At 42.9% G+C, this 12,178-nt stretch overlaps 1 protein-coding gene across 1 annotated transcript in view; it reads left to right on the top strand.

The window, feature by feature from the left end:
- Positions 1–537: 537 nt before the first annotated feature.
- The window catches only part of LOC126299019 (cytosolic iron-sulfur assembly component 2A), a 37,012-nt gene continuing 25,371 nt past the window's right edge, over positions 538–12,178 (top strand). The window contains exon 1 of the mRNA XM_049990656.1: positions 538–1,412. Within this exon, the coding sequence (XP_049846613.1) occupies positions 1,238–1,412 (175 nt within the window). The 5' untranslated portion in view covers positions 538–1,237. The remainder of the gene's footprint in view (positions 1,413–12,178) is intronic.

A 12,178-nucleotide genomic window follows, 5' to 3' on the forward strand; every position in this document is an offset into this window, starting at 1 on the left:
CGATCTAAGGCGCCAACTGGACAGAATTTGGCACGATATCCCTCAGGAGGACATCCAACTTCTCTGAGAGACAATGACAAGCCGAGTAACTGCTTGAATGAGGGCCAGATGTGGACCAACATACTATTGACTTGCTCAATTTCAGACGCTCTTTCTCTTGAATAAATCATCCATTTTTTCTGAAATTGTAATCATTTGTTTGTCTGTACATGTAAATCACTTCTACTGATATCCATCCCATTTGGATAATTTTTTGTAGTGCATTTTTTTAGGTGTATGATGTGTCCTTTACTGGTACAGTGCTTACTTTAGTAACCAAGTTTTGTACTGCTCTGCAGAACAGTCATTACTTAATAACTTCGCCAGTATGAACACTGTTGCTTAACACACGATTTTATTTAGGGTCAAAAGTAGCTTTAAATCTCTAAAGGCACAAATAAATTTTGTATTTCCACTCCACCAGTACATTTACACTCAATAACTAAGGCAGAAAATTATCATTATCCCGAAAGAAAAAGTACCTTTACAGTTTTGACTGTTCTGTGTTTCTTAGCGTGTTACACCATCTTTCGATTCTGTACCTCTAATCAGACGATGCTGTTACTGAATTACAAATATGTGTTTATACGGAATTGATTAATGCTAAACTTACATTTCCATCATATGGTTTAAGAACAGTTTGCCGATTTACGAACTATTTAATTATTTACTTGAAAACTAAGACTATTCCTTTCTCGCGACGCTAACTTTTCACGTACAAAAACAAATGGTCCAAGTCGTGTGCTGTCCAATGTCCGAGAGCAGATCCGCCTACCGGCAGTTATTGAAGCTCGTCGGCGATGTTTGGGGAAGCGATTTCGTGTGATAAAATTACAAGCGTTACAACTTCGTAACTTACGCCTAAGTTGGCATGACAGTATGCAAGTAGGTAGTTCCTACAAGTAAGTTTTCTTACACGGGTGGTAGTGGGGACATGTACGAGTGTGTATTTCATGTCCAAGTAAACCCAGCTACTGCTGCTCTTTACACTCGCTGTGATGTTGACTTTTCCGTGTCTCGGCGACGAATGGCGTCACTTTTGTCGCGTTTGGAAACCCGACTTTAAGTCACACTGCCACAGGTCTACCGATGTCGATGTCACAGACGGAATGCCATATCTTGACGTGCCCAACTTTGCATGATTGGAAACTGCGTACTGTAATAGCAGAGGGGGGGATGTGTTATTGTTTTGTTGTATATGATGTTGTTATCCATAATTCAGAAGTCTAAAGCGTTGCTTGGTGTTGGAGCCAATACAGAAGGTTTAGTAAACACCGTGGAAGGAGCAAAAGGACAACAGAATGATGTGCCCAAGCAGACAACGCATCTTGCACCGGAAATATCCACCGAACAACTCAAGGAAATTGTTTACGGTAAGATTTTGTGAACTTTGAAATAACAGTGACGTAAATGGGATTACTTATATAACCTCCAAAAAATACGACTTACCGTACAGGCCACGCAATAGGTCAGCATCGAATTCTATTCAGGCAAGACGAAATTGCATCATTTGGTTGTGATTTTGAAAGTTAAATTGAATGAAACAGATAGAGCTGCCATGCATGATATGCTCCAAGTAGGGCATGCATAACTATATTGGTTGCTTGAAGAGTACTAAGCCATTTTGCAATATTAATTTTCCAACGTGCTTGTCTTTGTGACCGTGCCACTCTGTAGAGTGTAGAACATTAGTGTGCAACCATGGCATTGCAATTCTTTTAAACCATATGCCAACGTCCGTCTATGATTAAAAATAAAATGCTAAACTCGCCTTCAGCAGGTTGTATTCACTGTAGTGAAAGTGCTTAACTGGTGTTGTAAGGTGGAAAACTGGATAGAACAACGGTAGTACACTAATTTAGAAACCAAATAACGATCATGGAAACACTGCATCGCTGTGTAACGAAGTAAAAAGTTACCCACGAATAAGCAGTTCTGCTAGAGCAGATTTGTGTCGTTCTGTAATATTCCTCTTTCTTCTTTAATTATTTTTTCGCGACGTGACAAATGTTCATGCCAGTAACATCTACACACGCAATTGTAGTTTTAGTTTAGTGCGGTAGTAGCACTAGTACCTGGTATTACCTTGAATGGTGCCGTCGACACCGACCCAGATGCCGCGAAATTTTGCTGTGCATTATGCTCGAGCCCCTTTGTCTGACAATTTAGCAACCTGCTTTTCATGCCCTAAAACAGCGTCTAGAGCGAAACCCATTATCTTTTATTATAGACCACCTGCAGCCATGAAATGGTCCATTCTGTGAGTGGGAATTCATGTGTGTCCTAGACCACTGTCCTGATCCAGTCCCAGGACTGGACCACACCTACAACCAAATAATCAAACACCTATTGGTGGATTGTCAGCTTCATATCCTTTCTGTCTTTAACTGCATCTGGAGCAAGTGTGAGTTCTCATCGCAATGGCGAGAAAGCATTGTTGTCCCAGTACTGAAACCGGGTAAGCACCCTCTAGAGTTGGACAGTTATTTTCCAATTGGTCTCACCAATGTTCCCAGTAAGTTGCATGAACACATGCTAACCAATGGCTGTGTTGGTTCCTTCAGTCTCGGGATTTTTCTGATTCCGTTCTAGGGTGGTTTGGCCAATCCACTACTGGTAATCTGGGTTACCTGGAGTCTGCCATTCGAACAGCTTTTGTCCAGTGTCAACACCTTATAGCTGTCTTTTTCAACCTGCAAAAGGCTTACGACATCATTTGGCGACACTACATCCTCGCTACCTTACACGAGTGGGGTCTCCTGGGTCCGCTCCCAATTTTTATTCAGAACTTCCTTTCACACTGCACTTTCTGGGTTCAAGCTGGTGCTTACCACAGTACTCCCCATATCTAAGAGATTGGGGTCCTCAGGGCTCTGTACTGAGTGAACTCCTGTTTCTAGTAGCTACTAATGGTCTAGCAGCAGCTGTGGGGTTCTCAGTATCATCCTCCTTGTATGCTAATGACTTTTGCTTCTACTATTACTTGTCTAGTGCAGGTGTCACTCAATGTTGACTGCAAGGTGCCGTACAAAAGGGGCCTCACTTATGGCTTTTGGTTTTCAGTCGCCAAGATTAACGTCGTGCCCTTCTGTCTAAGTTGTACCGTTCACCCACAACCAGAACTTTACCTTGAGGAACAACTACTCAGTGTGGTGGAGACTTATCACTTTTTAGGACTGGTCTTTGATTCTCGGTTGATGTAGATTCCCCATCTTCACCAGCTTAAGTAAAAGAGCTGGCTGCACATTAATACATTTAGCTGCCTGAGTAACACCAACTAGGCTGCAGATCACACTACCCTTCTGCAGCTTTACAAAACCCTGATACAATCCCATCTTGATTATGGGAGAATCTCATACAGTTCGGCATCACCCTCAGCATTGCAGATACTGGATCCGATACACCACTGCAAGGTTCGACTTGTGACAGGAGCTTTTTAAACTAGTCATGTGAACTGATTACTTGTGGAGGCTGAGTACCTCCATTGCGGATCGGGCACCAACAGCAGCTTGTCAGTTATGCCACCCGCATCTGCAGCTCCCTTAAGCATCCAAACTTCCATCTCCTCTTTCCAAACACAGAAATCCACATCCTGCTATGACAGCTTGTCAGCCTACCGGCAGTTGTGCCCTTTTCTATATAGACAGGCAGTTTGCTATGTCTGTGATGTCGTGATTGTGGATGAGGGATTAGTTCCGTGATAACAGTACCACTGTTCAGTGGTGTGCGTGCATTGAGCAGTGAAGCGGACACCTCTAATGGGGAAATGCCTTTGTATCTTATAACTAGGCTGCCTGCAAGGCACACTTGTAATTGCAGAGGTATTTTGTCCGGGAGACTAACCAGATACTATATACAGGTAATCTGCTGTCACCATTTGTATGTAGTAAACAGATTACATCAGAGGTCAGCCACATAGGGAGATCTTCATCCTTGTTGGAAACATGATTTACTGCTGGAGTTAAAAGCAAATGCACTGGGGTCACTTTTGTAATCCAAACACACTGTATTTTATTAATTCCAAGGAATTTACAGTAAGAGTTTTTTAACTGCTTGCTGCATATGTTTCGTTAATGATACCCACTGTCTCCCCAGCCAAAGGGATATTGCTAACTGCATTTTGTTCTTTATTCAACCACTGAACTTCCTTGTTGAAGTTTTTAGAGTTTTCCCAAATATCTGTCCAGAGCGAGAGTGACTCTTTACTTTCTCAATAGTAGGTAGTTGACTTTCCCCCATTAAAGGCTATGTAGAATTTCTAGAAGATTGATATAGTAAGCTAGCTTCTTGCATTCCTATCTCCTAATTTTCTGTACATATGCTAGATGATTCTCGAGAATTAGTTGTTGTGATATTATGCTTTCATTCAATATTTTGAATTTGATAATGAATTTTTATTGTACAATTAATGATATTTGTCTCTTCTGTCAAGAGGGATGTGAGTGATGTATCTGTATCTTTCTCCTTTCCACCTTAATTTCAATGTCTCATATTGTCATAAAGAACAACATGCCTTGTTGAAATAGAGGAGGGGGAAAAAATAAGAATTCAGGCCCCTCAGGGGGCTCAACATTTAGTTGCTGGGTATGGACTTGGCAACCCCGGGGTCCCTGAGCTGGGGACTGGGAAGCACCACCAGTCCTCGATACCGTAAGCTCTGAGTGTGCTTCAACGACTACCGTAAGGCGCGACAGTGGATCATTGCACGGTACAGAGCCCGGGGATCTTGGCTTAACTGCCTGGGTCGCAAGGATGGTATAAACCTCTATAAAAAAAACTTCAATCTCAAGGTGTGCTGCGCACCGAGGAGACGCATGGCTGTTGAGGTAGAACACTTGCTAGCAAGCGACCTCTGGGGAACTTTCCCCCCCCCCCCCCTTCGGTTGTATTAGGCTCACCCAGGCAAGCGGGGCTCTGTCTGTGTGGACATGGCTGTGTGGACATTCCTTTCCCCTAGCTGCTCGTGGGACCACCATGAAACGAAATATGAATAGTGGACAAGCACGAGTCTCTAAGAAAGGAAAGCTCAATGCTTTACAGTATGACCCCCAATTGTTCCCTTCCCTGTCCACACCAGGGGAGGAACGGCGGTCTAAATTACCTGGTGAGATGTATTCCCCTCGATTTCTGGTTTGCAGCCGAACAGATGGGAACTCATTTCTGACCACAAAGCCTCAGTTTTTTGTTGAAAATTTTGAGGACAAGTTCGGAGAAGTTGAGAGCCTGTCTAAATGAGGTCTGGAGTGGTCCTCATACAGACAGCATCCCCAGCACAGTAACGGGCATTGCTTGCTTGTGACAAGCTCAGTGATGTTGCAGTCCCCATTACGCCTCATAAGAGCGTCACTATGGTTCAGGGACTTATTTTTCATCGTGACCTGTTGTTGCAGTCTGACGATGAGCTTCGTGCAAATCTGGAACGCCGCGGTGTCCACTTTGTACGTCTTGTCTTCAGGGGACCTAAAGATAGTAGGGTCGCCACAGTCGCCTTCATCGTGGCTTTCGAGGGAGACACCCTGCCTGAGAAGGTCAAGGTGATGATATATCAAGGTGATGTTAAGCCTTATGTCCCTCCTCCCATGTTGTTGTTGTTGTTGTTGTTGTTGTGGTCTTCAGTCCTGAGACTGGTTTGATGCAGCTATCCATCCTACTCTATCCTGTGCAAGCTTCTTCATCTCCCAGTACCTACTGCAACCTACATCCTTCTGAATCTGCTTAGTGTATTCATCTCTTGGTCTCCCTCTACGATTTTCACCCTCCACGCTGCCCTCCAATACTAAATTGGTGATCCCTTGATGCCTCAGAACATGTCCTACCAACCGATCCCTTCTTCTGGTCAAGTTGTGCCACAAACTTCTCTTCTCCCCAATCCTATTCAATACCTCCTCATTAGTTATATGATCTACCCATCTAATCTTCAGCATTCTTCTGTAGCACCACATTTAGAAAGCTTCTATCCTCTTCTTGTCCAAACTATTTATCGTCCATGTTTCACTTCCATACATGGCTACACTCCATACAAATACTTTCAGAAAAGACTTCCTGACTCTTAAATCTATACTCGATGTTAACAAATTTCTCTTCTTCAGAAACGCTTTCCTTGCCATTGCCAGTCTACATTTTATATCCTCTCTACTTAGACCATCATCAGTTATTTTGCTCCCCTAATAGCAAAACTCATTTACTACTTTAAGTGTCTCATTTCCTAATCTAATTCCCTCAGCATCACCCGACTTATTTCGACTACATTCCATTATCCTCATTTTGCTTTTGTTGATGTTCATCTTATATACTTCTCTCAAGACACTGTCCATTCCATTCAACTGCTCTTCCAAGTCCTTTGCTGGCTCTGATAGAATTACAATGTCATCGGCGAACCTCAAAAGTTTTTATTTCTTCTCCATGGATTTTAATACCTACTCCGAATTTTTCTTTTGTTTCCTTTACTGCTTGCTCGATATACAGATTGAATAACATCGGAGAGAGGCTACAACCCTTCCCAACCACTGCTTCCCTTTGATGTCCCTTGACTCTTATAACTGCCATCTGGTTTCTGTACAAATTGTAAATAGCCTTTCGCCCTCTGTATTTTACCCCTGCCACCCTAGAATTTGAAAGAGAGTATTCCAGTCAACATTGTCAAAAGCTTTCTCTAAGTCTACAAATGCTAGAAACGTAGGTTTGCCTTTCCTTAATCTAGCTTCTAAGATAAGTCGTAGGGTCAGTATTGTCTCACGTGTTCCAGTATTTCTACGGAATCCAAACTGATGTTCCCCGAGGTCGGCTTCTACTCGTTTTTCCATTCGTCTGTAAAGAATTCGTGCTGTAAATTTGTCTGTAAAGAATTCGCTGCTTTAAGTGCTGGAGGTTTGGGCATATGTCATCAAGATGTGACGCCAACCCTACCTGTCGGGATTGTGGACGTGCCTCCCACCCCAACGTCCCATGTTTGTCGCCTCCTGTTTGTGTCAACTGTGGACAGAAACATTCACCTTGCTCGTCAGACTGCGCAGTTTATCACAAAGAATGGAAGATTATGGAGTATAAGACCTTGGACAGGCTCACTTACACAGAGGCTAAACGCAAGTATGACAGCCTTATCAACATCAGGAGTAACAACCCCTCCTTCTTTGGGGACTTCAGTCCCCACTGCTGCATCGGAGAAGTGCCCACCTCCTCCGGCTCCCCTCGTGCGGAAGGGATTGCTTGGTGCCCTCCCTTCCATGGTTACTGCCCCTCCAGATGTCAGCCAGTGGCTGAAAAAGCCACCACCTGAGGGCCGTAGGGCTTCCAGGTCTTCCTAGGTCCATGAGACTGGGTCGGAAAAGCCCACCCAGCCTGATAAACCGAGGGACAAACGGTATCCTACTAAAAAGAAGAAAAAGCAAAAGGAGAAAGACCTAGAGACAGAAAAGGAGTTCACCACTGCACCTGAAGATGATTTGGAGCATCTAGCGTCCCCTCAGGAGCCAGGTGTTGCTTGACCTGCAGCTCCTACGGAAGTTGATCAGGCTTCTTCGCAATCGGTGGCAGTGAGCCCTTCTAAGGTGTAACCTATCCCCCCCTCCCCCAGGTTCTTTCATGTCTTCACAGTCGGATACCATCATCCTTCAATGGAATTGCTGTGGTTCTTTTCACCACCTAGCTGAGTTGAAACAGCTTTTGTGGCACTTGTCTGGCCCTACAGGAAACCTGGTTTCCTGTTTGGCGGACCCCCTTCCTCTGTGGCTACCGGGATTATTATAAGAACCATTTAGAATACGACAGGGTGTCTGTGTTTATGTTCTTGCCACTGTTCCTAGTGCCCCAGTGCCACTTCACATGGCTCTCGAGGTTGTGGCTGTTAGAATCCGGGCAGGGATGGAGCTTGCCATCTGTTTCCCTGTACCTTCCCCCCAGATGAGGTTGTCCCTCTTGCCGACCTAGCTGCCTTGTTTGCACAGCTCCCCCGCCATTCCTCCTTTGGGGGACTTAAATGCCCACCACCCTTTATGGGGTGGGGCCCAGATCTCGGGCCAGGGTAGGAATGTTGAGGCTCTCTTGGCACAGCAGGACATTTGCCTCCTTAACACTGGTGCTCCCACATATTTTAGCTTGACTCATGGCACATACTCGGCCATTGACCTCTCTCTTAGTAGCCCAGGTCTTCTTCCATACCTCAATTGGAGGGTCCACGACGACCTCTCTGGTAGCGACCACTTTCCTATCCTGGTTTCTGTTTTTCAGTCCCAACCCCTTGACCAGCTGCCACGATGGTCTCTTCGTGGAGCTGATTGAGTAGCCTACACCTCGGCTACTATGGCCATTGCTCTGCTTCGTGATGACATTGATTTGGCCGTGGATGAGGTCACTATTGCCATTGTTGCTGCTACTGAGGCAACTGTCCCCTGTTCGTCAAGTACCCTAAGGCGTAAGTCAGTCCCTTGGTGAACACCAGAGATTGCAGAAGCTATCCGGGACTACTGGCAAGCCCTGCAATGACACCGGCATCATCCTTCCCTAGAGAATCTGGTTGCCTATAAACGGCTGTGGGCCCGGACTCGGCAGTTAATCCGGCGGAGCAAACAGGACTGCTGGGAATGATATGTTGCCACCTTAGGTTCTCGCACCTCCCCATCTCAGGTGTGGTTGCGGATTTGGTGCATTTATGGCTTTCACCTTCATGTGTCTATCCCTTGCCTTTCTCTCCGGGGTACACTTTGTACTGACCCAATCGCTATCGCCGAAAAGCAGGCAGAGTACTTCGCTCGTACTTCCACGACAGATGGCTACAGTGCAGAATTCTGCGACATTAAAGAGCAGGCTGAGTGTACGCAGTTGTCGTTTCGCGATCACCGTTGGGGGCAGTACAACGCTCCGTTTAGTGAATGGGATTTCCAAAGTGCCCCTACAGCTTGCCCCTATACCTCTCCAGATCTAGACCGAATTCACAACCAATTTCTTCGCCATCTCTCTGCGCACTGTCAGGGTGAATTAGTCGCCTTGTTTAACCGTATCTGGACAGAGGGCGTTTTCCCAACTCGTTGGCAGGATAGAGTTACCATCCCGGTCCTGACACCTAGTGCGGATCAGATGGTGGTTGATAGCTATTGCCCAATAAGCCTTACCAACGTAATGTGCAAACTCCTGTAACGGATGGTGAGTCGGCGGCTCATGTGGATTCTTGAAGCTCGGGCCTCCTCGCCCAGCAACAGTGGGGCTTCCATCAGGGCTACTCAGCGATCGACAATTTAGTCTCAATAGAGTCAGCTATTCGTACAGATTTTATTCGTCGAGAACATCTAGTTGCTGTTTTCTTTGATCTTCGGAAGGCGTACAATACCACCTGGCGCCATCATGTCCTTGCTACACTGCACGAATAGGACTTACAGGGTCCACTTCCGATTGAATTTCCTCTCCAATCGCTCCTTTCAGGTTCATGTTGGCACAAATTTTATCTCTGCTCATATTCAGAAGAATGATGTCCCATAGGGCTCGGTTCTCAGTGTTCCCCTCTTTTTGGTGGTGATTAATGAACTTGAGGCTGCAGTGGGCTCATCGATCTGTTCCTCTCTACATGCCATTGACTTTTGTCTTTATTACAGCTTCCCAAGCATCAGTGTCACTGAACGGCGGCTGCAGGAAGCTGTCTGTAAGGCACATTTTTGGGCATCCAACCATGCTTTTCAGTTTATAACACTACCGTCTGCTACCGCTGTATCATAACCTTAAAGCTGGAAGCAGGTTGTCTGATAAAACTATTTTATTAAAGCAATTATAGTACAACGCAACAGAGCAGTGTTACCCTCTGAGAGGAATTTTGTTGTGTTGACCGTGTTGTACCTAACGGAGGTGGCTTATCGGAAGTGAAAGTCAGAATTACGGAAATATTTGAACAGTAACAAACAAAATGTTGCCTATCTGACTTTCACTTCCGTTAAGCCACCTCCGTTAGGTACAACACGGTCAACACAACAAAATTCCTCTCAGAGGGTAACACTGCTCTGTTGCATTGTACTATAATTGCTTTAATAAAATAGTTTTATCAGACAACCTGCTTCCAGCTTTAAGGTTATGATACAGCGGTAGCAGACGGTAGTGTTATACGTGGCGATGATAGATACAAATTCCAGAATAGTTCCAGCTATTTATCCATCCATCCGAGGCATTGAACAGTGGCAGAAAAAAAAACTTCTCTCGGAACCAGCACAATATGCAACTATTACATGGCGGTGCACAATTTGGTAGCTCGTCCCCGACTGACTTGTTCCACCTTTTCTACCTAGGCCAACCACAATTTGCGCGCGCTACACAGTTCCGTACCTGAGGGGAACCACTACACCTTTTACATACAAACGAACTAAGAACCCTAAGTGAGGATCAGCAGTTTACATAACAGCAACCAAATTCATTCAATAAAACAGAACATTTGCACACATTGACATTTCTTCAAAAAATTATTCACACAGATTACAATTATATACAGTAAGTTTTGTCCCCTCTAAATGGAACAAAGAATTTAAATGACAGATACACTACTTTGCATAGAATCAAATCACGACATCAAAGTTTGTACAAAGAAAGGAGTATACAATTTTATGTTATCTATTCAATCAAACATATTTACAGAAGCTCAACGATGTAACATTAAATAAAACAAAAGCAAAATAAATCCATACAGCATAAGAGCTGTGGTGTTACACATGCCCCATGTTTTGTTGAAGTTTCCCGTCAGTGATACTTCAAGGAAACATCCATAACACCTAAGTGGTGCTGGCTAAAAAAAAAAAAAAATCCATCCAACTTCAGTTGGGTGAAAGAAAAAAAAGCATATTACAAACATACAGTATATACACTAAGAAATTTCATACATTTCCTCCAAAAACATCCCCAAAATAAAGCATTTACAGTAATTTTCACACTGCTTTAAGGAAACTAAGTTTCGTCATTACACAAGATATCTTTAAACATGTTCATTTCATACACATACACATACAGTTCAAATAAAAGATAAACAGTACACAAAATAATCTGCACATTAGTAAAATAGGTATAGCCTTCAAATAAAAGGAAGGAACTAACACATATACAATAGCACAGAACATTTGGACTCAAGAAAACAGAAATTTGTCATTCAATATTTTTGAAGAAATGTAAATTTTCACAGATACACAAGCATACTCATCACAATACGTTTTACAAGGTTCAGCATTAAACGAAATATTGAAAATTTCAGTTTGCATCCACATATGCACAAATATTTACACAAATAGCTATGAGAACATTTTCAAACTGATTATTTAAATACAAAAGCAACTTTTCAAGGTTTTTTTTTTTTTAATTTAACTTTAAAGCTGTTTTTCATTAATAGCAGTCCAAAATGTTTGTTGCATATAAACACACTAACCTATTCAGAACCTATCTTTAATCATCACTGCTGTATTTTTTAAAAAAAGGCAGTCCAAAACTTTTAGTTATTAAAAAAAACCTAGTATCAAAACATCTACATCCATTTGAATAAGAATACTTATACATTTTATAAAAACGTTTCACTGACTCCAATAATAGCAGTCAGTCCATAACACATTGATAAGAAAACCTAACTTACTTCACTGCTTGCCTCAGCACTAGCAGTCTGTTACTCATACTGCCCATTATTGATTTGGCAGTCTTTGTATTTAAACATTTAGACACAAAAACACAATTTAGATTAACACTAAAAGACACATTTTTAAATTAATACACTGCCCCATCCCCTAGGTTAGGCAGTTAATGATCACTCATCAACTCCTTGCCCCACATTGGCAAGTCCTTTGGGTACTACTCACATAGCATTTTAGGTAGTCCTCATCCTTTAGGACCACAACATTTTTATTCTTTTGTCTTTTTTTGCTGCCCAACAACATATTTTTTGAGAATTTTATTGTCATCATCTTTAAGTTTTTTTCATCATTGTGTCACATCTTTGGTAAAATTTGCATTAATGGTATAAAACATAAAACCTGTAACTTCAAAACAGTAATTAGACATTGGCAACAAAACAATTTCTTTTCAAATGGCAACATCAGGTAACACATAATCAAGAAAAATTTTAAATGACATTTTTGGCATAATGACAATGTTCAGGAGTTATTTGAGAGTCCCAGATTTGTGGTTTTTC

The sequence above is a fragment of the Schistocerca gregaria genome, chromosome X (assembly GCF_023897955.1).
Source record: "Schistocerca gregaria isolate iqSchGreg1 chromosome X, iqSchGreg1.2, whole genome shotgun sequence".
Taxonomy (NCBI): domain Eukaryota; kingdom Metazoa; phylum Arthropoda; class Insecta; order Orthoptera; family Acrididae; genus Schistocerca; species Schistocerca gregaria.